The sequence below is a fragment of the Podarcis liolepis genome (genome assembly GCF_965112155.1).
Source record: "Podarcis liolepis genome assembly, chromosome: 13".
In the NCBI taxonomy this organism is placed as follows: domain Eukaryota; kingdom Metazoa; phylum Chordata; class Lepidosauria; order Squamata; family Lacertidae; genus Podarcis; species Podarcis liolepis.
In genome coordinates this window covers 39,961,006-39,988,187 of record NC_139573.1, presented here as the reverse complement: position 1 = coordinate 39,988,187, position 27,182 = coordinate 39,961,006, and the positions used below count along the sequence as shown (strand labels likewise).

At 45.1% G+C, this 27,182-nt stretch overlaps 2 protein-coding genes and 1 long non-coding RNA gene across 3 annotated transcripts in view; 1 reads left to right on the top strand and 2 right to left on the bottom strand.

The window, feature by feature from the left end:
* Positions 1–24,233, top strand: part of DNAJC7 (DnaJ heat shock protein family (Hsp40) member C7) — a 37,808-nt gene extending 13,575 nt beyond the window's left edge. The window contains exons 2-14 of the mRNA XM_083469955.1: positions 554–642; positions 1,595–1,719; positions 2,572–2,685; positions 3,028–3,102; positions 8,507–8,625; positions 9,586–9,739; positions 12,892–13,056; positions 15,035–15,126; positions 17,187–17,260; positions 17,737–17,883; positions 18,968–19,120; positions 19,768–19,830; positions 20,662–24,233. Of these exons, the coding sequence (XP_083326081.1) occupies positions 554–642; positions 1,595–1,719; positions 2,572–2,685; positions 3,028–3,102; positions 8,507–8,625; positions 9,586–9,739; positions 12,892–13,056; positions 15,035–15,126; positions 17,187–17,260; positions 17,737–17,883; positions 18,968–19,120; positions 19,768–19,830; positions 20,662–20,699 (1,408 nt within the window). The 3' untranslated portion in view covers positions 20,700–24,233. The remainder of the gene's footprint in view (positions 1–553; positions 643–1,594; positions 1,720–2,571; positions 2,686–3,027; positions 3,103–8,506; positions 8,626–9,585; positions 9,740–12,891; positions 13,057–15,034; positions 15,127–17,186; positions 17,261–17,736; positions 17,884–18,967; positions 19,121–19,767; positions 19,831–20,661) is intronic.
* LOC310690814 (histone H2B 5-like) lies at positions 10,390–11,518 on the bottom strand. Its single transcript, XM_083470387.1, has one exon. The coding sequence runs from the start codon at positions 11,025–11,027 to the stop codon at positions 10,710–10,712; it is 318 nt and encodes a 105-aa protein (XP_083326513.1). The 5' UTR covers positions 11,028–11,518; the 3' UTR covers positions 10,390–10,709.
* Positions 20,299–20,653, bottom strand: LOC310690905. The gene is made up of 2 exons (XR_014518271.1): positions 20,466–20,653; positions 20,299–20,433 (listed from the first exon to the last, which is right to left on the bottom strand). It is a non-coding gene; the product is annotated as an uncharacterized lncRNA (long non-coding RNA).
* Positions 24,234–27,182: the final 2,949 nt, after the last annotated feature.

Genomic DNA, 27,182 nt, shown 5'->3' with positions numbered 1-27,182 from the left:
CTTTGGGTGGGTTTCCTGCTTCTGGGAGGAGTCTCCATCATTAGCTCCATGGTTAGCTGATTGTGTGTCCCTCTATCCCGGGGTTTCCCAAAGTGGTTGATATTGGGGTCAGTGGGACTGTGCAGGATGTAAATAAAGACCTGTGCTTCCAAAAGAGCCTAGGGTGGAAAAGAAGCTCAAGTGGTGTAGTATGAAAAAATATATTGGGAACTACGAGTCTCTAAAACAAAAGACACAGGCATGTACAGAGTGCACATCCCTTGCCAATGAGGAACCTGTATTTAACATTTGCTTTCTCAGTATAACAGTATTCCTTATTACTTACATATTATGAGTCCTAGCAATGGAGACTGAGTAATAAATGCTGTTTATATATTGACATTCTTCATTTCATTTACGTTCCTAAGAATTTGGACTGGGGTTGATGACAACTTCAGAAGCTCATCAGGGGGTCAATTAACTCAGACATTTGGAAGCCCTGCTCTGTCCTGTTGTCTTGCCTATGCTGGATCTTGCTGCCTCTTCTTGGTTGTGATAGCTTGTTTCTTTTCAGAGAAGCAGAGTCCTTCAAGGAGCAAGGAAATGCCTTTTATGCCAAGAAGGACTACAATGAAGCATTCAACTACTACACAAAAGCGATAGGTGAGGAGAGAGAGAGAGAATGGCTTTCTTGGTTTGTTAATCGGAGAATTGGTGCAATGTGCCTATGGGTCTATTTGGTGCTGGTCACAAGGGCCTTGATTTTCTTCATCCGAAAGCTCACACTTCTGCTCTGATTTGTAATACTTTGCCCCAGTTCAGGGTAGGCAATACATAGTCAACAACAGAATACCACAGTTAGATCCAACATCCTGGATGCAGAGGTCCTTGTAACACCTGTGTAATGGCAAGGTTTCTCTTATGCACCAAGCAACACTGTGATTCTCAATATTATAATTGAACCATATTTGTGTAAGCAAGCTGTCACATACCTGACTGTTTCACATGCAGAAATGTAAAAATTTCAAAGTCCTGAGAATCTCAGCCTTACAAACTAGATTTTAAAAAGTTGCTGAACATGGTTTTGGAGGCAGCTTGAAAAATAGGATAGCAATATTGGGCTGAAATTTCAGAGTGGATCTTTCCTGGGTCTTCCACCCTACCCCATTTTTTGCCCTCTGAACTTTCCTTAACTTTCCTGCTGATTCTAACCTCTGTTCTCTCCACTCGCCCCTTTTCTTTCCTTTTCTTTCCTCGTCGTTTATATGCCCAGAGCAAAGGCACAAACATTGAAATGAATGGTTTCTACTAAGTGCCATTTTACTGGGAGTGGGGATAGAAAAAAACCATTGGGACTTGGTGGTGAGGGTTGGCACAAGATCTAAAAAACTAACCTTTCGATTTTTATCGAACTTGAATTGTTAAAGAATAATAACGTGCAAACGAAACCACAGACCTCTGAATTTCATTAGGGATCCAGAATTTAGCTTACCAGTGAATGGTGTTTGCTTTCTGCTTCCATCTTATTGGAAGGGCAAGGATCTGGGGACAGGGTACGGTGGGGATTTCTACTCTGTCTTTGTTGTACTTAACGCTTCTGCTCCCTGTCCTCCAGATGCCTGCCCCAGCAATGCCAGCTACTATGGAAACCGTGCTGCCACGCTCATGATGCTAGGCAAATTCCGGGAGGCCCTGGGGGATGCCCAGCAGTCCGTCAGGATGGACGACAGCTTTTTGCGGGTATGTTATTCCATGTGGCAAGACAGTATCAGCATATAGCACCAATCTTGGCTGCCAATCCCATTTCCAAGCCCAGTTCAGAGTGCTGGCTTTGACATATATAACCTTAAACAGCGCAGGACCACAACAAAGACTGCCTCCTCCCAATATGAGTCCACCTGGACCCTGCGATTATCATCTGAGGCCCTCCTTCATGTGCCTTCTCTGTCAGAGGTCTGGAGGACAGCAATGCAAGAACAGGGCCTTTTCTGCGGTGGCTCCCCGTTTGCAGAATGCGCTCCCCAGGGAGGCTCGCCTGGCATCATCATTTTGTATCCTTAGGCATCAGGCGAAAACTTTCCTCTATAACCAGGCCTTTGGCCTTTAACTATCTGTGGCTTTTTAGAAGTGGATGGGATGCTTCTGATGTACAGTGGTAACTTGGTTTATGAACTTAATACGTTCCGGAAGTCCATTCTTAAACTGAAACCGTTCTTAAACTGAGGCGTGCTTTCCCTAATGAGGCCTCCCGCCGCCGGTGCCCTTCCACCGTTCGGATTCCGTTCTTAGACCGAGGTAAAGTTCGCAAACCAGGACACTACTTCCGGTTCTGCACAGTTCGTAAACCGAATAGTTTGTGAACAGGGCTGTTCTTAAACCGAGGTACCACTGTAGTTTTCTTTCCTCTTGGTTTTAATGTGGGTTTTACTGTCTGTCTGTTTTAAGTTGCTTTTGGTTGCCGTGGGCAAGATTAAACTACCCACAAATTTAATAAATAATGAAAATAATATGTGCAGCTCCCCTACTGATGATCCACATTTACACTGCACGCTGTCGAGATTCTCCCAGTCACCACCTCCTTTCTGTTCTCAGGGACACCTACGGGAGGGGAAGTGTCACCTATCTCTGGGCAACGCCATGGCTGCCAGCCGCTGCTTCCAACGAGTTTTAGAACTGGATCATAAAAACGCACAAGCTCAGCAAGAGGTATGGTTTTCTCAAGTCTGAGTTTGCCTGAAGAGAGGATACTCATCTGGCAGAACTAGGGTAGTTGTCCCGAATCGACAACCTTGGCTTGCTTGTATCTAATAGCATCTAAGGATGTCTTAGCTTGATTCTTAAATATAGAGATTCTTGAGAGTCTCTACAAGGTATAAGGCAGGTATTTGTGGAATTCAAGATATGCAGAAAAGCAGCCTGCAATCTTGTTCTTCGGAAGGGGTGACGGGGTTGCAAATATTTTGAATAAAAATAAATAAAACTTTAGAATTATTTGCTGCGTGGGCTGTTAACAGTGGAAACTGACAGTGTTCTTGCTTTGCGTTGCAGCTGAACAACGCCAGAACTGTTCTAGAGTACGAGAAAATTGCCGAAATTGACTTTGAGAAACGGGATTTCCGAAAGGTACAAACGAAGCAGCCTTACAGTCGCCCGACCGCCGCCTTATCCGCACGACAATGCGGTCTTTCCTTGGGAATGAGTTGGAGATAGGGTTGATTTCCTCCTCACCACCCCAGGACTGAAAGATCTAGGGTTGTTTCTGGTTACTCAATGGAACCAGAATCCAGTCTCCCTTAAATGGCTCATTGCTTGTCCCTGTGTGCCCCCTGCTCATGCTCAGAGTACATCTTAAGACAGAATAACTTTGCCCCTTTGACCCCAGTGTTAAGGCCTCCGTATATCCCGGTGAATTCCTAGCTCACTTGTCTCCTAATGGCTGAGAGCAGCTGGCTCGCCAGGGACAATCTCAAGTTTGTCTTAAGGAAGAACCCTGCCTTGTCTGAGACTCGAGCCAGTTCTACCCGGGCTTCTCTGTCGCTTGGGCAGCGTCAAACGTGCCCTTTGTTTCTGGAGAAGGAGCATCTCCTTTCCATGGCCTCCATCATTTGGAGAGTCTCGGCGCTTCCCGCTGCCCCCAGCAGTGATGTCACCTATGGGAAGGGGCGGGGGGGGGAGCCGAAAACCCAGCTGAGCCTCGGGCCAAACAATGGCCCCATTTTTGTGCAGCTGTCACTTCTCTGGAGCAGCAAGAGAGCCCGTGAAGTCACTCATTGAGGCCGGGAGCTTGAGTTAGCCATTTGTCATGGTAGCTTCATCCCGCCCGCCCTTGTCTTAACACTCTGGGCCTGTTGGGTTAGTCTGATGGCTGTTGCAGCGGGGTGGTTTCCCCCCTGTTTCAGGAATGCTTCTTGTTACCTCGAGACGCGAGTGCGCGCAGAGTAAAAAAAGTCAATCCTTTATTAGGCATAGCAAACCACACATTATCAAACAAACAGCGTGTACAAATTGTGCAAAATACGAATTCAGCATAAGAAGGTTTGTCCCAGTCAGATCTTTAACTCCAGAGAGAATCAATTTGCATAAATAATACAATATAACACTACCACATCACCGATCAATTAAGAACCACAAAATCTCTCTATAATGGCCCAGTCTTTCTACATGGACAGCACTCAAAAATTCAGCCACTATTAAAGTAATTTGATTATTCCTGAACCGTTGGTGGCATAGAATTGAGCCTGTTAAGTTGTAAGGCCTCTAATAATAGTCTTCTGGCATAAATGCCAAAATCACAAGAAAAGAAAATAAGTATCAGGTTCCTGTTTACTACATTTACAGAGATGCTCGGCTTCTGGAAGAGCTAAATATCTTCCTCTTACTATCATCGAGGGAAACATCTTAAATCTGGCTAACATAAACAGCCTGCACAATTCATGATTCTTCAGATTTGAAGGGTGCACAGAGTAGATGGGACCACATCTTAAATGCAGATCTGCCCCCAGTCGAAAAGTTAGTGGGTTACGGGGGGTCCAATGGCAGACGAATGAGGAGCTCAGAGATCTGCAGCTTCCCCATCTACTCTTCCCTGTTTTTCTTCAGCCGGGTTCTGCTGCTGGAAGAAAATAACTTCTGAGGACAGACTGCGGGGCAGTAACCCCACAGACCCCATGTGTTTCTTTTGCACATAAAATGGAACCAGCAGCATTTTTTTTCTCTGTGTGTTTGGAGCAGATCTGGGTTACCTTTGCAGTGAGAAGAAGCTAGTGTGTTCTGCATTCCATCAAGCGTCATGCAGGGCTGCTGCTCCACCCGAAGGACTTGGTTCATTTTTACTCCAAATTGCCCAGAACTCAGCACATGGGGGCTGTTCTAGGTTATTAGATAGATAATATTTATTACGGCCATAGGCCCATACAGGTAAAAACAACACATAAGTGACAGCTTGTGCCGTGGGGAAAAGAAAAAACAGTCGCTAAAACACCACTATAACAATAAAATACTATAAGATGGAAAGGCATGCTACGCCTTAATTAGCTTGTAGCGCTCCTTGGCGTCGCTTTTGGGAGAGGACAGCGACCAGGAACCTAGCCACTTTCAGGGTCGTGTGGGAATCCTTATCCTGCAAGATTTGGGCAAGGTGGAATTTTGGTGGGGAGCCCTCTAGTTTCTGTATGATTGATCCCAACAAATTTGCCCGTGGCACATTGAACAGGGGGCAAGTGAACATAATGTGCTGGAGCGACTCCGGCGTCACCTTATCACATTCGCACGTGGCGGGGACTTGGCCCTTTGAGAATCTATGTCTCAGGACATTGGAGGGGAAAACGTTGAACCTCGCTTTGGTGAAGGCCAGTCTATGGGCAACAGTCGAAAGGGAGGAGAGGTATGATGGAACGCAATAAGTTAAAGTGATACCAATGTTCTGGGGCGAACAAACACCTCCCCCCAGCGTATAATTTTGCTGCAAGTCGATGTCATCCAGTCTTTGACGGATCAGTCTTTGAGCAGTGATTTGATCTAGTTTTAGGGAATCTGAGGGAGAGATTCCATAGCTCAGGAGTTTGGCATGAATTTTACTAGTCCAAAGGCTGGAGAATTCATCTCGCCATAAGCATTGGGCAAGGTAATGGTTTGGTAATCTATGCCACAATGATAACCAGTAATTGAAGACTTGCTTCCACAGGCAAGTTTCTAAGGATGCGATCTTCAATTCTAGTCGCATGGCTGCGTTGCTTACGCACAGGGGGAGCATTAGGAGCCGGCGTAGGAATTGGCTTTGCAGAGTCTCAAGGGGAGCAAGATCTGTCATCACGGCCCAGAGCGGGGCAGCATAAGCAAGCACTGCAACCACTTTTGCCTTGAACACCTTTAGGGCCGAGGGAACATGCAGAGCTCCATCCGAAAAGAAAAATCGGAGGAGCGCATATGACAGGGTTTTGGCCTTGTTAAGTAGGTGTTGAATTTGAGCTTTCCATCCCAAGTTGTATTGAAAAATAACTCCTAGATATTGAAATTTTAGGACTTGCTCTATTTTTGCTCCACCAAGCTTCCATTTGTATAATCTCCGGCTTCTGGAGAAGATCAGAATCTTGGAGTTAGCATGGTTGATGGTTAATTGGTTGAGTTGGCAATACGTGGCAAAGATCTTCAGAGCTCTGGTTAGTCCAACACGTGTATAAGATAGAATTACCGCGTCGTCCGCATATAAAAGGAGTGGGCAGCGGTAATCCGCTAGTCTAGGCGCGTGTGTACTTGGAGATGAGTTAACTAGGGGTGCTCGCATGTCGCTGATGAAAAGGTTGAATAGGCAGGGAGCCAATATACATCCTTGGCGCACTCCCTTGTTTATTGGTATCGAATTTGTGAGGTCGCCCGCAGGAGTAAGTCTCACTCTGGCAAAGGTACCTTCGTGGAGCTGACTTATGAGCCATAAGAGTCTTCTATCAATGCCCTGTTTCGCAAGTTTCTCCCAAAGAATATTTCTAGGAACGCTGTCAAAGGCTGCCTTTAGATCTAAGAAGGCAGCACAGAGGTTGCCCCGGGGAGGGGAGGAGTACTTCCGTGCCAGATGATAAAGAATTATTGCATGATCTGTTGTAGAACGTTTAGTTCTGAACCCTGCTTGTTCGTGGCCGATCTGGTTAGTCTCATCTACCCATCGCGATAATTTAGTCAGCAAAAAGCTGGCATAAATTTTCCCTATGATCGAAAGGAGGCTGATGTTGCGGTAGTTTTCCGGCTCCGTTGGAGAACCTTTTTTATGGATTGGTACTATAATGGCCTCCTTCCATATTTTGGGGATGAGACCGGAAGTGTTGATTGCATCGAAGGTTTTGGCCAAGATGCCGGCCCACCATTTTGGGTGTAGTTTGATGGCTTCAGCAGGGATCAAGTCGGGCCCAGGGGCTTTGCCCGGTTTCAGCTGAGCTATTAGCTTGGCTATTTCGTCAGGATCGGTGGGAGGCCAGATAGGTAGGTGGGTAAACAGATGCATCAGATGGTCGGAGGGAGCATCTGCCTGTGAGAAGCATTTCTTCAGGAACAATTCCCATGTCGGTGCAGAGATGACTGCCCTTGGGTATTTCCTCACCCTTCTGTTAATCAAAGACCAGAATTCCCTGGATCTGTGTGGTTTTGAAGCAGTAATCAAAGCCTGCCAACGATTATGTTGCCACTCACGCTTGGCGGTTTTCTGCGTGCGTTTGTAGACTTGCTTGGCTTGGGCATAACTAGCTGGCAGAGTAGATGCATCGGAGATCTTATATATATTATATATAGCACGGAGGCGCTGTCTTGCTTGTTTGCACTGAGAATTATACCAGGGGGCACCGTGAGTATACTCGATTCGATTTAAATTTTTGGGTGGTAACCTAAAGAAGGACGTAAGATCAGTCGTATGATGGTGGAGGCGCTTCAACACTATGCTATGCTCGTCTGAGGCAGAGCCTATGTTGGAATGGGGCCTGAGGATTTCTTTTTGAAAGAATTCCTGGTACCTTTGAGCCTGGGTCTCCGACCATTTGCTTCCTCTTACTTGGAGAGATTCGTTGGTTACCATCTGGGTCGCATGTCTATGAGCCTCCTGCTGCCAGTTCAGGGAAAGCTTAGCTACAAGGGGAAGATGATCACTAAATTGTACATTCTCGATCTTAAAAGTGGAAATACACTTAAGTAGATCCCTAGAGACCAACAGGTAATCGAGGACGCTGTTTGATTTAACGCTCAGGTGAGTGAAATCCCCTGGAATATCGGGGAGGCATGTGCCATTTAAGGGCACCAAATTCAAACGGATGGCCATTTGATAGAGGAGTACCCCAGCCTCATTTGCTCTGTGGTCTTTAGAAGTTCTCCTCATGATATGTTCCAGGTCGTAATTATCAAGGTTTGGGGTAACCCACCATTTGGCTTTGGTCAGCGAGTCCCAGTTCGCTGCTGTGCGGGCATTAAAATCGCCACCTATAATGGCCGGGGTGTTAGGGAACTTAACATAGCATGAGAGCAAATGCTCTTCTAGCGAGCCCCATTTAGAGCCCAGTTCGAGGGAAGAACCCCCAGGAGGCAAGTAAACATTTGTAACTAGGAGCGAGATCTTTCCCCCCGTAATCAGCCCGGTAAGGGCGTAGGGAGGCAAGGCCTGTACTAGGGTAAATTTAGAATGTAGGTTGAGGGAGATGCCTATTATTAGGCCCCCTTTAGGGCGGCCTCCTTTCAGGGAGGGGCAGGCAGGGAGTTGTAGCAGCTCAAAGCCATTTAGGACAATTTTCTCTACTTCCCACGATTCTTGGAACAAGATGATATGAAACAGGTTAATAAACTCCAAGAATTCTGGCTCATGCTTTTTTCCCCTCCAGCCCGCGATGTTCCAGCTGAGGACTGATAGGGGGGAGTTCCTGTTGTGTTCAATTCGCTGTCAATTCAGGGAGAGAAGTGAGTTCTTTGGAGGCAGGGCAGACCCTTGGATCTGACAGGCATGGAACTGACTCCTGTGCTTCCTTGTTCTCACTGACTGTTTTCCCCCCCCCTCCAGGTTGTCTTCTGCATGGATCGTGCTCTGGAGTTTGCCCCCGCTTGCCACCGGTTCAAAATCCTCAAAGCGGAATGCTTAGCATTGCTGGGTCGCTACCCTGAAGCACAGTCTGTGGCCAGGTGGGAACTGCAACCGCTAGAAACAGGCTTGGTGGGGAAATTCCCTGTGCTGTGTAGGGATGGGGGAGGAATTTGTCAACCTCAGGTTCCAAAGTGGAGTTCCTTGATCCGATCCGGGCAGAGCAGAACCTGGACTGGATCGTGGATCCACTTCAGAATCCACATTCCCATGGATTCCTTTAAAAAGGAGAAGTTCAAACACAGATAATCCAGCTGCCCACTGCCTGAGGCAAGCTAGTGTGTGGGGCTCCTTGCTGTCACACACTCTTCATGCAATTAAAGTAAGCCCTCCCTTGGAACAATGGGACTTGGTGTTTTCTTGCTCTCATGGCAAAATGCAAGGATGTGGTTAACTGATGTGGTTAAATGATTTAAAAAACTCACATACACCTAAGACTGAGTTTTAGCACACATGAAAAACTTAAAACAAATCCTTATTTTCTGATGAATAGCCTTTGGACTATAATGTAACTTAAAAAGGAAAAATTCAACCAACACGGCTACCCATCTGTAACTGGAACCATGGAAGGCACCATATTGAGCCGCATGAAATGGAAGCCCATCAACCTCACCAGCTTATACCAAGAACTAACTTAGTTGGTCTTTAAGGTGCTACAGGAAGGAATTTTTTTATTTTGACTATGGCAGACCAACACGGCTACCCATCTGTAACTTAAAAAGGAAACTATCTTTAGTTTAGTTTAGTGGTCTGGTCCATGGGGTCACGAAGAGTCGGACACGACTAAACAACAACAATCTTTAGAAAGATTTTTCCTCCAAAAGCATTTTATTTTAAAAAATCTCATTTAAATAAAAAAAAATCCAATTTAAATTTTAAAAAACCCAATTTATATTTATTTATTATTATTTTTAATCTTTGATTTTTATCCACCCTGGATGTGACCAGCTCTCCTTTGGTGATCAACAGTTCTGTGACTCTGCCTTTGTCTCTGTGCTTAGCGACATCTTGCGAATAGACTCCACAAACGCTGATGCCCTGTACGTCCGAGGTCTGTGCCTTTACTACGAAGACTGCATTGAGAAGGCTGTGCAGTTCTTCATCCAGGCACTCAAAATGGCTCCCGACCACGACAAGGCCTGCCTCGCCTGCCGCGTAAGTATGAAAGGAAGCAGCCAGGCGGGCTGTTGCTTTTGACAGGCCTGCGGGCGATGGAGGGGGCGGGGCTGCCTTCACCTGTGCTTGGAACAGCAGCAAGCATCACTTGGCAGGTGGCATTCAGGAAAGAGGGCAAACATTGCGCTGCTTTTCCCTTTCTAGAGAGGAAGTCGGAAGATACCTCCCCCCCTTTTTTTTCCTTTTTCTTTTTTTCTCTCCATACCTATTATTTTAGGCAGGCACACTTACTATTTCACTGATAACATTAAGCCCGACTAAAATAGGCCCATTGAAATAAAGGAATCCGACTAATACAGACCTATTATGAACTGGTCTTTGACTGTAATAATAAAGAATTACTATTACTATTATTACAGACCTGTTAACTGGTCGACCCATATTTAAGGGTAACATTAAATACTGCCCATCTCTTCCTGTCCCCTCATTTTTGGTATTAAAGGTAAAGGGACCCCTGACCATTAGGTCCAGTCGTGGCCGACTCTGGGATTGCGGCGCTCATCTCGCTTTATTGGCCGAGGGAGCCGGCGTACAGCTTCCAGGTCATGTGGGCAGCATGACTAAGCCGCTTCTGGCAAACCAGAGCAGTGCACGGAAACGCCGTTTACCTTCCTGCCGGAGCAGTACCTATTTATCTACTTGCACTTTGACTTGCTTTTGAACTGCTAGGTTGGCAGGAGCAGGGACCGAGCAAAGGGAGCTCACCCCGTCATGGGGATCTGAACCGCCAACCTTCTGATCGGCAAGTCCTAGGCTCTGTGGTTTAACCCACAGCGCCACCACTAAAGCCCGACAGCAGGACACCAAAGGAAACCCCCGGGGGGGGGGGATAGTTGGGAGTTAACACAAGGTGAAACAGTGCTTTTCAGATGAGAAAGTGGGTGGCTCTTAAAAGAGCCTTTGGGTTTCTGTAGAACTTTCCCAGGCAACCGAAAAAAGGGAGCCCAGCTCACTTGGAGCTGGTGTACTTGGTGTCAGCCTTGGTGCCCTCCGAGATGGCGTGCTTGGTGAGCTCTCCGGGCAGCAGGAGTCGCACGGCGGTCTGGATCTTCCGGGAGGTGATGGCGGAGCGCTTGTTGTAGTGCGCCAGGCGGGAAGCCTCGGCCGCGATGCGCTCGAAGATGTCGTTGATGAAGGAGTTCATGTTTCTCGTGGCCTTGGACGAGATGCCCATGTCTGGGTGCACCTGCTTGAGCACCTTGTAGACGTAGATGGAGTAGCTCTCCTTGCGGCTCTTCTTCTGCTTCTTGTCGCCCTTCTTCTGCATTTTGGTGATGGCCTTCTTGGAGCCCTTCGTGGCCGCGGGAGCGGACTTGGCCGGCTCAGGCACCTTCCGTCTTCTCACTCAACTTCAGCCTCGAGCAAGAGTGGTGGAAGATACCTTTCTGAGGTAGCCAAAGAAGGGTTTAAGATCACCAAGGCTGTGTGCATTTCACACCAAAACGTGCTGCTAGGCAACTTCAGTTCTGCACCAAGAACGTTTGAATTCTGCAAGCTGTATAAATTATGCAAAACAACAACAAACCTATGGTTGCGTGAAACATAGTCAATAAACACACAAGACGTAACCGGCCGTACTTTTGAATAAATAAGGTATACTATTCATTGTATCAAATTGTAGATTTCAACGGAAGTCTCATAAAGTTCAACAAAAAAGCAGAAGACCCAGTGGATCAGTTCATTCTCTAGTCAGTTCATGCATAAGGTCCATACATGTATAAGTGTCTATTCTACCTTTCTGTTCATAGAGTCCAATAATCCACAGTTCCACAGAATCCTTTCACAGAGTCTAAGACAAGGATTTCCGGAATATTAGCCTTGTTTTGCCATCCTAGACTTCATGAGTAGTACAGGCTCATATGTAATATTGCAGGATAGTGGATCTTATAGTAGTGGTTGCAGTAAGCAGCAACTGTTACAAAGCAAGCTGAGTAAACTTGCATATTTTTGCTCATGGTGCATAATTTATTCTGCACGTTTTACTATCTTTCATAATTCTATGTTTGCAAATCCTGGGGAGTTTTCAGGGACAATGACCTCCATACCTTGAGAATCTTAATTGGACACCTCTGGCTTTTGAGTTTACAGCAGGTATTTTCCATATGCTTTCAAGCATATATTCGCAACCAGGAAATGGTCAGAAGCTGAGTTTCTTGGCACCTATTACTACATTATGCCCTGTTGTTGTGCAAACATCTAGTCCTGGCCCTAGTATGGTAATGCTCATGAACAAATACCTTGGGTAGCAAATGATTTGGCTACTTAACTGTTGATAAGAATGCAAATTCTGTGGGCACATAACGTCAGCAGGCAGTCCTATCCCAGCTATGAAGTAATTGCAAGTGGATCCAGAGTACAGAGCAAGTCAGTGTGTATTTAATATAAATCATTTTGTGTGCTGTTGGCATCATACTAATCATCTTTGCTGTGCTTGGGTTTTAAAAGGCCTGCAATGTTTTACCAGTTAAACAGTGTAGATTCAAATCTTCAGATCAGTTTAAAGGGGTGCCTCACAGCTGTTGTGCAGTTGGGGAGCCTTAACTGTTGATAGCTCTCAATTATTTTTATTTTTTTAAAAAAAACACAATGCAGACTGAGAGCTAAACAGATTTATCAACACAAATTAGGGGATGCACAAATCTCAGGTGTATTGATACATTGCTGAGAAAGGAAGGCAAGGACTTAAAGGAGAGTGTTGGTTTCAGAACAGTCAAAATCAGTATTTTATTTTGTGTGTGTGTGTGAGAGAGAGAAATATAAAGTCCACATGGTACCTTCATTTATGCCACATGATTACCTGTAAAATGACATACTTATTATGATAGAAGTTTTTTGTTGTTTTTAATGAAGCAAGTTGATATATCATTATATCATCCAACTCTAATGGCAACTGTGGTAAGCGCCAACCCTCCCTTCTCCCAAACAGTATGAATCATTTTGCCCCTGCCACCCTGGGCTTCTTTTATGTTTTCCCTGAAATTTCCAAGTCCAGGCCTAGTTCTCGCTCACAAATTTATGCCAGTTAGTCAACCGCAGTTTCTTGAGTTAGGTGACAGGCCTGATGGTGACGGGTTTGGGGTTTTTTTTGCTGCTCCAGTTCTTCAGTGCCTGATGAATGCCTTCTCTTCTAGAACGCCAAAGCGTTAAAAGCGAAGAAGGACGATGGCAACAAGGCCTTCAAGGAAGGGAACTACAAGCTCGCCTTCGACCTTTACACAGAGGCCCTTGCAATAGACCCAAACAACAGGAAAACAAATGCCAAACTCTTCTGTAACCGCGGGACGGTTAATGCAAAGGTAAGGAGACGTAATAAAGTTTGGTGGTGGTTCTTTTTTTTTTTTTAATCAGATACAGTCGTACCTTGGTTCTCGAACACCTTGGTACTCGTATGTTTTGGCTTCCGAACGCCACAAACCTGGAAGTAAGTGTTCCAGTTTGCGAACATTTTTCAGAAGCCGAACGTCCAATGCAACTTCCACTTGACTGCAGGAAGCTCCTGCAACCAATCGGAAGCCACACCTTGGTTTTTGAACTGTTTCGGGAGTCAAACCCTGACTCTCTTTTAACCTCTTTTCTATTTATTTTTCTTTATTTCTCTCTCTTTATTCCTTCTCTTTATGATTTTATTTTATTTAGATCAAAGTCTTAGTTTGGGGGGGGGGAAGGAAACGATACTTAATCTTAAATTTTGTGTTTTTCTCTATAAGCACTAATATATATATTTTCAAAAAAAAAAGGGAAACTGAGGTCTAGGATTAAACAATCTAGTCAGTAGCTAACTTTGTTGGAAAGCAGCTTGGGCAGGATAGAGAGAGTTGTGCAAAGCCTACCAACAAATGCTGTTCCCTCCACACCTCTTCTTTGCTACTGGGTGTCTGTGGTTTGTGTTAAATGCCCCCCCCCCCACACACCATCCTTCACTTCCTCCCAAGAGAGCCCAGGGCAGCAAACGCCAGAGTGGTGAAACAGTGCAATTGAAAGCATCTAATGCGTAGCCAACTTGGCAGGTGCTCAAAGTGTGCCCAATGACTATACAATTTGTTGCCGGATGATGGCTGTCCCATCACCATCCCTGCCCCATTAGAGGAAGCTAGGTTTGGCCAGTTCCTGACTGCAAATGGGACAGTTGGGGTTGCATTATGATGATGACTCTGCTGTTGAGACGAGGTGGGAGAGACTTTAGAAGTTTAAAGCAGTTGCACAACATGTCGATTTTGTATATTTTTTTACCAACACATCAAAAAAAACAACAACAGAAGATAAAACAGATTTTTGGAAAGGAGAGTTAAACAAAACCAGAAAGAAGGTTATTGCACAAGAACCGAAGAGTGGTGTTGTGAACCACTAGGGCTAACCAATGGGCTTTCTTGTTCCTTGAGGAAACTGTTCACTGTGATTTTTGGGAAGCCAAGGAGAACCTTTCAACCCACTGATAAGTTGAGGAAGCTCTTGGGTACTGGGCTTCTTGCCTTCTGAAATTGTTTAGAAATTGAGAGCCAGTGTGGTGTAGTGGTTAAGAGCTGTAGTCTCGTAATCTGGGGAACCGGGTTCGCTTCCCCGCTCCTCCACATGCAGCTGCTGGGTGACCTTGGGCCAGTCCCACTTCTTTGAAGTCTCTCAGCCCCACTCACCTCACAGAGTGTTTGTTGTGGGGGAGGAAGGGAAAGGAGAATGTTAGCCGCTTTGAGACTCCTTAAAGGTAATGAAAGGTGGGATATCAAATCCAAACTCCTCTTCTTCTTTAAAAACTCTCTGGTGTGTTTCTCATAAACTAACATGGAGTGGTTCACTTCTCCCCATAAGAAGGGATCTGCAGGGTGGGCACCTGTGAAAATGCATCCAAGCAAATGAATAGCGTAATGTGGATTGCTGAAATGTTATATGGACGCTAGCTCAGCCACTCCTCCTCCCTGCCTCCCCTCCTGGATAATTTTTGGTCCTTTGTTTAATCCTATGCTTCATCTACATGTTCATTGATTGATCCCCAATCTATCAAGCAGCCTGATGTTTCTGGGCTATTCAGTGTGGTCGTACCACAGTGTGCATCTTTATTTTGTTACCTCCTAGTTTGCTTTCCATCCTTCGAGGAGTGGTACCGTCATATTTCTGGGCAACCAAAGTGATTAAAAACATTTTTGTTTCTTGGCTTGAAAAAAAAAAAGCAAACAGCAGATCCAGGCTGAGGAAAACTGTTTGCTGCCTTCCACTCTTAGAGACCAAAATGAAAAATAATGCAGAGGGGTCCGTTTCCTAACCTTGCAGCTTGTCTTGCAGCTTAGAAAGCTAGATGAAGCAATAGAAGACTGCACGAGTGCCATCAAACTGGACGATACATACATCAAAGCCTACCTGAGGAGAGCACAGTGGTGAGTGTGTCTTGTTTATATTAAATACTGGGCATGCCTAGTTGGTGATGCCCAGTTCCAGTTCTCATTCCTGGTAGCGCCATTTTAAAAAGATCAGGTGAAACACAGCCAGAAAGCATCTCTCCCTGAAACCCTGCTGGATTGCTGTCCAGATGGTGCTGGACGAGAGGTGGTCTGGTGATCACGTCTTTGCATAAGACAGGTGTTCATATTAGGTAAAAGGGAAGCATCACACTTTTGGTTCCCACTGCCTTGATAACAATAGCCAATTGGATTAGGTCAGTGGTTCCCAACCTTTTTTTGGCCATGGCCCACCTAAGCATCTCTAAAATCCTGGTGCCCCTCCCCTGTGACATATAATTCTTATTATTCAAAAAGTGAACTAGTCACATGGAGGAAGCCTAAAAGACCATTAACTGTTAATAACGCATTCTCAAATTGCCCTCCTGTAGAGTGTGTGGTTGGGAACCATGGGATTAGGTAAATCAAGCTTGATGTGACTAGGAACGTGGAGAAATGTCCAAAGGCCAGTACGTTTCCAAGCAGAATTCAAAGTGTTGGTGCTGACCTTTAATGCCCTAAATGGCCTTGGTCTTGTATACCTGAGGGAGTGTCTCCACCCCCATCGTTCAGCCCGGACACTGAGATCCAGCTCCGAGGGCCTTCTCGGCAATGGCGCCCGCCCTGTAGAACGCCCTACTATCAGATGTCAAGGAGATAAATAACTATACAACTTTTTGAAGGCATCTGAAGGCAGCCTAGCCTTGTATCTGGAAGTTTTTAACGTTTGATGTTTTACTGTGCTTAACGTTTTAATTTGTTGGAAGCTGCCCAGAGTTACTAGGGCAACCCAGTCAGATGGGTGGTATACGAATAACTATATATAAATTGTATACAGATGTTGGGAGCAGGTGGCGCTGTGGTCTAAACCACTGAGCCTCTTCAGCTTCCTGATTAGAAGGTCGGCGGTTCGGATCCCCGCGACGGGGTGAGCTCCCATTGCTCCGTCCCACCTCCTGCCAACCTAGCAGTTCGAAAGTACTCCAGTGCAAGTAGATAAACAGGTATGGCTGTGGCAGGAAGGTAAACGGCATTTCCGTGTGCTCTGGCTTCCGTCATGGTGTTCTGTTGCACCAGAAGCTGTTTAGTCATGATGGCCACATGACCCAGAAAGCTGTCTGTGGACAAATGCCGGCTCCCTCGGCATCAAAGCGAGATGAGTGCCGCAACCCCATAGTCGCCTTTGACTGGACTTAACCATCTAGGGGTCCTTTACCTTTACTTATGCAAGTAATAAATTGTGGTGGTTGTTTTGTTGGTGGTGGTGTAGTCAGATAGGTGGCATATGAATACAGTGGTACCTCGGGTTACAGGCGCTTCAGGTTACAGGCGCTTCAGGTTACAGACTCCGCTAACCCAGAAATAGTACCTCGGGTTAAGAACTTTGCTTCAGGATGAGAACGGAAATCGTGCTCTGGTGGCGTGGCGGCAGCGGGAAGCCCCATTAGCTAAAGTGGTACCTCAGGTTAAGAACGGACCTCCAGAACGAATTAAGTTCTTAACCCGAGGTACCACTATAATAATACGTTGTTGTTTATTGACTTGTATAAGCACTTGCGGTCTCACTTTCAAGATCACCGTTGTTGTCGTTTTTATCCCACTGCTGACTCCAAGAAGATTAGGACCTGGGTACATGCCTCTCTGCCTTCCCTGGGAAGTAGGGTAGGCTGAGACAGAACAGCAGACAGGAATCTGTGCGGTTCAAGGCTGACTGTCTATTTAGAGTGGGGTTCTCAGTTCTGATCAGCTGCTTTTATCAACTATACCACAATACTACATTGCGTTTTTGTGCTGGATTTTTATTCCTGGTTCCTATTCACATCAGAGTTGCCTTGCCAGGGGCAGTGGGTGACTTTGGAATGCTTCCTTCAGCTCTAAATTTGGGGCTGGGAAGGAATAGTTTCCTAAACCCAAGGGCACAGGTTGGCGAGTGACTCATTTGCCTCATTCTTAAGCTGTTGCCATTAAGATGTCACTAAATGTGCTTCCCTTGCTTATAGTTACATGGACACAGAGCAATATGAAGACGCTGTGAGGGATTATGAAAAGGTTTACCAGACGGAGAAAACAAAAGGTAAAAATACAGCATGCCATTTTCAGAAGATGTTGAAAGCTGGCATCCTTCGCCGTGATCTCTTGCGGGTACGAAATGCAAGGGTATTCAAAATTCAAATCTCAGACCTTCCTAAACTGGTAGAGAAATCCCGTGACTTGGTGGACTGTTTGGTTTAAATAGGTCTTGGAGGGTTTCTTTCCAGGCCAAGAGTATTGATGTTTCATTTAATTCTCCCTCTTCCTTCTTAGACTAGTAGGCATGTGTGGATTCCCAGTACGCCCACCCTGATAAGCGTCCACACACAATTCCATCCCCCGTTTTCCTGACTTGCCTCTGACTCTTGACTTCTTCAACTGTATGTGTTGTGATTTGCAAAGGAAATTGTATCAAAGAGGGGAACATCCCATGCATGCAAACTCTCGTTTATAAACCTGGTGTTTGGGGTGGGTCAGGGCTGCTTTTTGAGACTTCCCCTTCTCTGTACTATCTTCTAGAACACAAACAACTCCTTAAGAACGCGCAGGTGGAGCTGAAGAAAAGCAAGAGAAAAGACTATTACAAGATCCTGGGCGTGGACAAGAACGCGTCTGAAGACGAGATCAAAAAGGCATATCGGAAGCGAGCCCTGATGCATCACCCAGGTACAGTGAGATCCTCTCAGCATCCTCATTCAGAACCCGCTGGTTCCCAGACCGTGGGAGCTGGCATACTATGAAGGGAGCCGAAGTGTGCCTTGCAAAATTAAGCTTCCACACCAGATGCTTGCAGCACGTTGGGGTGGCAGGCATGACATCCTAAGAGAGAGGGAGCAATGGGACTTTGGCAAAACTTAATAGACTGACCGGGGGGGGCGGGTATGTTGGGATGGGGCGGGACTCTTCGTAATTGTGTTTATACACTAAAAATCAAGAAGACTTCTTATTAAAGAAAAAGAGAGGACGAGTAAGGATGTGTCTGGATTAACAACATACAAAGCCCTGCTGGATCAAACCAGTAGCTTGTGCAGGGCACAAATTGCAAAGCTCTTTTTGAGCTCCGCTGAAGAAGGGCAGGCTAGAAATATAAGAAATTCTTAAGAATTCAATCCAGGGAGAATAGTGGCACACTTGTTAATGCACAGGCAGCGGAAAAGAGAAAGATTGCCTCATTTCCCATATAACACAATACCTCATGTCCCCCTTTTGGGTCTTTCCCCCTTCTTTAACTGACTGCATTCCTAAAACTCTCTGTATGCCCATCAGGTCTTTATTTAAAGGTCTCACCTAAGCATATTTACTTCCAAAAATGCACCAATAACTACTTTTGCCTTACTTTGTGAGTTCCAACCGCTTTCAGCTGCGATTTTGCATTGCCCCTTTTCTGCCTCTTATTTACTCAAAGTGTGCTTCATTGGCCCATATATTACATGAATAGGTTTGTGGTATTCGTGTCTTCCAGACTTCAATGCCTTGAATGTCTCCTTGTCCCTTTACATGACAGGAAAAACCAGGATACTTTTGTGTGACAAACATGTGGCAGAATAAATGATCAATCACGCAAATCTGCTTCAATTGCGTATGTATCAAAGGGCCAGAAAATGGGCTTCTCTTGTCTATAGAATTTGGATTACCTTGACAGAGAACGTCATCTATTATTAGCACAGAATATGCGCACCTAGGCTCCTGGGATGTATCACTCATTTCTCAACGCAGCTGAGATCTTTCCTTCTCTCCCAACCTTTGACAGATCGGCATAGTGGTGCAAGTGCTGAGATCCAGAAAGAGGAAGAAAAGAAGTTCAAAGAGGTCGGTGAAGCCTTCACCATCCTCTCTGATCCGAAGAAGAAGGCCCGCTACGACAGTGGGCAGGATCTGGAGGAGGACGGCATGAATATGGGAGGTGAGTGCTGAGCCCAGGAGTCCATCCCCCTTGGCCAGTGTGGTGTAGTGGTTAAGAGCGGTAGACTCGTAATCTGGTGAACCGGATTCGCTTCCCCGCTCCTCCACATGCAGCTGCTGGGTGACCTTGGGCCAGTCCCACTTCTTTGAAGTCTCTCAGCCCCACTCACCTCACAGAGTGTTTGTTGTGGGGAAGGAAGGGAAAGGAGAATGTTAGCCGCTTTGAGACTCCTTAAAGGGAGTGAAAGGCGAGATATCAAATCCAAACTCTTCTTCTTCTTCTTCTTGGCGTCTTTTTCCACAAGGTAATCTCTGGGATCAGGTGGGACAATATTACCAAAACCTTTGCAATAGTTGTAGTGTGTGTTTTTCTGAAAGCATCAGTAATTTTTGAGTCTGAACATAGGATCCGTTGGTCCCTTCTGCCTAGTAGGTCTGGCTCAAATGACACCTGGCAATTTTTGTAAAAGGCTTGGACAAGGGAAAAAAGTTTAGATTCTCACAAAACTGCCACGCAGAGGGAAGGGAAGCATGCTATGAACATATTTTTATAGACTAGTTGTGCACACATAAGATGGTCATCAGGAACTTTTTCTCACCTGCTCTTACTTTTCTTTTCCTTTTTCCATCTCCACCTTCCCTAAATAGATTTTGATGCCAATAATATCTTCAAGGCGTTCTTTGGAGGGCCAGGAGGCTTCAGTTTTGAAGGTAAGTGCCATCAGTTAAACAGAGGGAGTCCTGAGTTTGTGCAGAGAGAGGCTCTAGGCTTCAGCTCTGGCAGTGCCTCTTGAATCTACATCTCCAGGCCCCTGGGAATTTGAGAAATCCATTAAGTTCATGTGGACTGGTTTAGGGCCAACTCTGTGGGTAACAGAAACGTATTTCAATTGTATTCCTTAAACCACACAGTTCTCCCAAATCATGGGTGGAATCAAGATTTAGGCCCCCTTGTTTGTTTGTTTTAAAAAATATATCACTTAATATTTCAGAAATCTCCAAGCCCAAGGCATGTGGCCTGGAGTTCAGCTGTGGCTCCTTCCCTTTCATTCAGCCCATCATTTATCTTGCTGCCGTAACCTTTTAAGGGCTCCTTAAACGCTTGTGAAGCATTCGTAGTATTTGCTGGCACAAAGCTTATGCGGTGATTAGACTATGTCTATTGAGCATTCATTTTGATTTGAGGTGTTTACGTGTCTTCCCATTAATCATTAGGTCATCCCCTGTTTCTCAGTGCATTTTCCTTCACTTTTCAAACTGCAAAAAGTCAGGGCAAGGGGGAGAGTTAAGAGAGCACCGGAGTGCTTTAAGACGCTTTAAATGTGCAAACCTAAAGTCCAGTACACACTTAAATCCCCCCTGCAAAGTAGTGACAGTCTGTATGAACCTAAGAGACTTTTTGTTTTGTCCGTAGACTGGTGCCCATCCTTCTAAGCTCTTGAGTATCCAGAGCTGTGCTGTCGCTCAGCTTCTTGTAGGGAGGGAGCAGGATTGTGCCCCAGAGGGATGCCAATTCTAAATCCGTGTCTCTGTGTCTTTTAGCTTCTGGACCAGGGAATTTCTTTTTCCAGTTTGGCTAAGCTGCAGAAGAGTCCCATCTCTACCGAGACACACCTACTTTGCCAGACCTGCTTCTTTTAACCTTGAGTTATGTTCTCCCTTCATCACATCTCGACGTTTCTTAGGGCCGTGGCGTTTTCTCTGTTGGAGACCTCAGTTTTTTTGTGTGTGCTTTAGAGTGTTAACGAGAAAACCAGCGCTTGAAGAGAGAAGGGGGAGGGGCAGTGAAGGAATATACTTTTTTGTTGTTTGTTTTATTGTTAACTTTATTAAAAAAACCGAGAGAGAGAGAAATAATAATTAAAAAAATGATTCCTCCATGATAAGTAATTTCAGACACCCAAAGCTGCTGGGATTGAACTGGTGGAATTCCTCACCTTCTGAGACAGGCCTGAGACTTTTCTTAAGGACATAACATGCCTTCATATTTATGTAAGTAAGAAGAACCTAATGATGAGGGGTTTTCATGCTTCGGTTCCATCATCCTGGCTGTAGCCACACCAGACCATATAAACAAAGGTATCCACACACTTAAGGAACACAGGCAAATAGGGAAGTTCATGCCACTACTATCAGGGATATTCATCTTTGGAATAGGGAGATGCCCCCACCCTCACTTTTCAGCACCTGCTGTAATACCTCCAAAGAGTCTTTAATTTTGGGGGGAGGGGCGGGGAGCTTCTTTGTTTCCAATTTCTTGAGTACTTCCAAGGAAATGGTAAGGGCTGATTTAACACGTAGGTGTTTGTCGTTTGGTGACGACCCCCGTAGTGCAGCTGTAAGCCTGACTGCATTGAAAAGCGCATGGTGAATGTCAGGTGTCATGAAAGATCTCTGTATGTGTGCATGTGTGTGGGGTTTTGGATCTGCAGTGGCCATTTCGCACATGCAAATCATCACTCGATGTCAAGGGTCACGGTTCATACATGCCACATGCAAATCCACTCTTAAGCGTCGGAACCTGTTCCTTAACCAATGTATGGGATCTTCAAAACCACATTTCCCCCCCTCGGAAATGATTTTTCAGAATTGACCAACAATATGTACAGCCTTGAAGAAGACAAAAATCAGTAGGCATTTTTGGGGTGTGGGGCTTTTGGGGTAAAGAGGACTGCAGAGTTTCTGCTGGGCAGCCCTTGTAGCATGCTGTAAAGGTGCTTGTCGTCTCCAAGCACAAATCTTTTGTGCCGAGAGCTGAGTTCAAAATATTCTGCATACATCTTTGTACTCATGGAACCTCAGATTTTGCTCAGAGCTGAGCTGTGAACCTACCCGATGGGCTGTTTCACAAGATGATAATTTGCAGTTGCAGTCAGCCACCCTGGAATTGTTGGCTGGCTTAAAAAAACAAAGGAAAAAAAAACTGTTATCCATGTGGTAATTACTGTGAATTTTGGCCACACCAAGAAACTGCGTTCCTAATACCTCCTTGTTTGCAGCAGTTGGCTCATTCCTTTTCTTCGCAGTGGCAAGCCATCTTAAGCAGGTGTTTGTCCCTTCCCTGCCCTACTCCAACTTGTGACCCGTTTTCGATCAGTGATATTTTAATTTACTGGTCCATCTTAAGAGGTGTCCTCAGGCCCTGTGAGTTGCCTGCTACTTTTGAAGTGGGTCATCTCCTGGCAGATGAAGGCTTAACAGTAGGTTTTACCTTGATCCCTGGTTCCCAACCCCAGCCTCCTCCTGAAGTACCTGGGAGGAGAATATCTCTTGGCAGAGGTGCAGTTGATAGCAGGAAGCACATATTGCCAGCTAGGCTGAAGGGAGGAGACAGCAAGGAAGTTAGCACCAGATCTGGGGAGCGGGATCTAGGGGTCTCGGGTGACATGAGGATCTTTTTGTGTTAACACATGGTCTTGGGAACGCCGTCTCTCTGGTTTAGGCCTGCATGATGTAGTTTTCATTGATGGGCATGTATTTCATTGGCAGAGTATACACATCCCGGAGTCGAATCAAGTGGGTGTTTTGACTTGCGTATACTTGGAATGTTAATCACAAAAAAATAGGACAGTTGTGTTCAGAAATTGGCAGGAAAGGATACGAAGCCACAAAATTGCTCTTCATAATTGTCTTACGCTGAAGCAAATTATACAAGCAGGGTGTTAACCTTTGGTAGCCTGATGCTACTGGACACCTGGGAAAAGTAGAACTGAAGCATCCTCTGAAGTATTCCCCTCCCCACCTTAGATTCTTGGCTGATTGAGATCCCTTTGTCTAGAGAAATGAGGCTTCCAGGGACGTTGATATTTTTTCAGTGAACGGGCTGCCTAGCCAGCTGCAGATGGACATCTTCTTAAAGCTTTCATGGGAAGTCACTTCCTTCATGTCTCCAGGCATTTTGAATCCTTTTGCGATCCAAAAGCTAACAATAGGCAGAAGTTTCTGGGACCGGACTTGGATTGTGAAGCTGGTGAGTGCCAATTTCAAACCAACTACTGCAGGGTTTTTGTTTTTTCGTTTTGCCTTTTTATCGTGTGTTTCTGACTACCTGAAGGTCTGCTTCCATTCCACTAAGGAGGCCTCATAGGTTTTTGATTATATGTTAAAAAGTAGAAAGCAGGAACTGTAGGATCTGCTTCTAAAAATCCTCCACACCTAACGTGGCATTTTAAACTTTTGCATCTCATTCTTAAGTTTATTTTTGAATTTATTCGCATTGCATTTAAGAGCTACCGGAATGTTTTGTTGCCGATGGCCCCCGTAGGCTCTGCCTCGCCATCTGTATCTGTGTGCGACCTGATAGTGGTAGAGCAGGCTGGTTGCAGGTGGGGATTGCATTTCTGAATGCTGTCTTAAGTGAACAACTCCCTGAAAGTAGAGAACTGGCTCGGAGGCGGGCTTGAGCTTTTCTCCCTGCTGCGCTGGCTTTGTTTTGTATCGTGCACTTAAGCCTCAGTGGGAAGGTGGGGTGAGAGGAAAAACCAGGGGACCTTTTCCAAGTAGAGAGACCTGGGGCAGCTTCCACCTTGCTTGTGAGCCACTGCGCTCAAGGGCGAAGCTTTCTAGGAAAGCTCGCCATTTTGCCTCGACGTTTCTAATTCTGTTTCACCACTCCACCCCAAAAGACACACACACTTTTTATTTCTGTGCACTGCCTTATATTTCCTTGCATGCACTGCATCCTTTTTGGAACTTCCGCCTGAGAGAAGGACAGGTAAAACCAGTGTTGAAGCCATCTGGAGCTGAGGCCATTTAGCTAGAAATATTCAACATACTCTGTTTTGCCTCCGTGTGAGGATCTAGCCTTCCCCCGTTAAAACGTTTGTTGCATGATCTCTTTTAGAGCGACACCCCACTTCCCCCTCTCTCCTGGGGATGGCTTCACACTTGGATTAAGTAACACACTGTCCCACTTGAACTCTTTCACCTTTCCAAAATGAAGATGATTAGCGGAGAACAAAAACTGGCGACTGTTTTGTTAGGCAGGATTCATAATGTGTTTATATGCAGAAAATTTCAAACCAGACTGAAGCAAAAACCGTATGCAATTGATATTAACTTTATTATAAACTGTATATGATGTACAAAATAAAAAATAAACAATCCAGATCTCACTGGTGACTTTTGCTTCCTTGAATAGATTGGACACTGCTGAGGTTTCGTGTGAATGTGGTGGTATGAAGCTGGATTGAATGAGTAGCAACCGCAGAGCCCATCCCAAGAAATCTTTGGTGCCCAAATTTTAAGTTGTACGGTGTGTAGCTAGTTTCCCCTTTGCTGGCACTGAGGGTGGGAGAGGACAAAAAATGATGATTCTTTGGGAGAGGCTTTGACCTGGTCTTCAGATCATTTGCAGAAGGGGAGTATATACTTAGGTGCTTCGGGAAAGTTGGCATACAAATAAAATTACAATAGAGCAAAACCCAAATCTCACCAAGCACCAATTCTTACTCTTCTCCCCCCCCCCCCCCGGAGATACCCTTCTGGCACGTGAATATCACATGAAAAGCACTTTCCGAGAGACCCACAAACTGCAAGAGAAAGTCTATTGGGGAGTTTGGCCCCTCTTGTGGCTCATTTCCAAGAGAAAATCTCTGGCAGCAAGTAATTGCCAGTTTGGGTACCCAGTGATGATGCCCTCGGCTTCTATCTGTGTAACCTCAAAGTTCACCTAGTGATGGCTTGAGCAAGCAGCTTTCTTTTAAGTATAAACTCAGCAAACATTTCTGTATATTAATAACAGATTTATTTAAGTATATTTTACAGTTGCTATGAGTCTTAAGCTCCTATTTGGCCCTGGATCAGAGTTAAAAGGTATTTTTCTAAATAAATAAAAAGTTACACCAGTCAGAACCACAGAGATGTACTACTTTCCTCATAAGTAAAAATAAGGATTTGACTGTATTCAAGACAGACATATTAACAGAAACTTGACCATTAGATAACCAGTATGTGAAATCTTAATCTGGCACAGGTATTATGCACAAATACAAGTTATGATGATGTGATGGATGTTTCCTGAGCAACAGTTAGCATAACCAATTCCCCCCCCCACCTTGTGTAACTAAACATTCAAGTGAATTAGACTTACAATTGTACAAACCAAAAAGACCCATCTTGCTTTAAATCAGTGTTTCCCAACGTTGGGTCTCCAGCTGCTTTTGGACTATAATTCCCATCATCCCTGACCGCTGGTCCTGTTAGCTAGGGATGGTGGGAGTTGTAGTCCCAAAAAATCTGGCGGGCTGAGTTTGCCTAGGTCTGGTTTAGAGCAAGTGTAAACCTTCTGTTTCAAGTTCAATCCCGTGCCAAGCACTTGCTCATATTACTCTCAGGAGCATTCACATGAACAAAGCAGTAGGGTGTGCTTTACTTCCAAGCTGTTCCCACGGTTGAGCTCAGAGCTGCTCTTCCCTCTTTTTTGCCCCAAGTGAGGGTCATGATTCAGTGAGATTATACAAGAATAAGCACTGAGGGATGGGGAAAAACCCTGGTCTTCTAGTAGCATAAATAAGCCAACTATGGAGTGGGAGGTATTTTAGATCCTGTGCTTTGTACAACTTCAAACAGAAAGTAAAAGCACACACTACAGATTTCTGCATGTACAGTGGTACCTCAGTTTACGAAGTTAATCCGTTCTGGAAGTCCGTACTTAAACCAAAACCATTCTTAAACTGAGGCGTGCTTTCGGTGCCCTTCCACTATTCAGATTCCGTTCTTAGACCAAGGTAAAGGTTCGCAAACCGGGACACTACTTCCGGTTTTGCAGAGTTTGTAAACCGAATCGTTCATAAACCGGACTGTTCTTAAACTGAGGTACCACTGTACTTGATAAAAAAAACAGCGTGCTCAGATGTCGTACATAACTACTGCTGGAATGCAGTCAGGTAAACAACGCGCTCAACAGGACATGTCAAAGTTGCAAGGCGAGAGGAGGATATTTAATAGGAAACTGAAATATTCAGTAAGTGAGCAGCAGTTCTATTCACAAAATTAAAATAAAGTATCTTGCAATAAGAGTGGCTGAGAATTTCTATATCTAAAATAGGCCACTGTCAAGAGTCTAACCATGATCCAGCCGAGTTGTAAAAAAAAATATGCTGCACTTGTCTCATACGTCTTATGTTTTAACTGAAGACCTGCATACTAGTCTGCATAAAAGGCAGATATAAAAACTAAACAGTACCTTTATTTATTCAGAATCTGATGTATCCAGAGGAGAGAGATGGGGAACCTGTGGCCGTTGTGTTGTTGGACTGGTCATGCTGGCTGAGGCTCTACATATGTATCTGAGAATAATTTTATTATTTATATTTTTATTTATTGAATTTATATACCGCCCTATACCTGGAGGTTTCGGGGCGCTTCGCTGAAAAGATCACAATATATAAAATCAAAATAACACAATAGTACCCCCCCAAAAAAGAGCCACATTTTAAAAGGGTATGGGGTGTCCATCAGGTCAACCAAAGGCCTGATTAAAAAGGAATGTTTTTGCCTGGCTCCTAAAGGTATGTAATGAAGGCGCCAGTCAAACTTCCCTGAAATAAATCACATTAAACTCAATGGGATGGCTGAGTAAATATGCACAAGACTGTGCCATATAAATCTCTGTATAGCACTTGTCTGTGTTCACATGCTAGCAGAAAGGCACAGGTTCCACCACTGTCTTGACCAACTTAAAATTTGGGGGGGGGGTGTTCCATTTGCTGTACACAAACTGCCATATAAGTTCTTGATTAAATACACTTCATGTTAGGATTTATGGACCCTCTTGACTTCACAAGAACCCTGTTGGTCCTTATAGCAGGATTAACTGCTGATCCAGTTCTAGCTTTTGAAACCCTTTCAGAAATGAAGTAACTGAAGAGAGATGCTATTAAACCACTGTAACTAAGCTGAGATCTGAATCCAGCAAATCCAAGGCCAGTGCACGGAACTTTTCCTTTATTCCTTTCAATCTGCATTTCACAGAATTCTGGGGGAGCAGTGTGAGATCCCAAACCAGGCAGATTGGGCCTACCTACTCAGCAGAACGTGGGGGTGTGTGTGTGAGAGAATGG

Excerpts from the sequence above, each read along its gene's own strand:
- LOC310690814 (XM_083470387.1), bottom strand. The coding sequence starts at position 11,027 with ATGCAGAAGAAGGGCGACAAGAAGCAGAAGAAGAGCCGCAAGGAGAGC.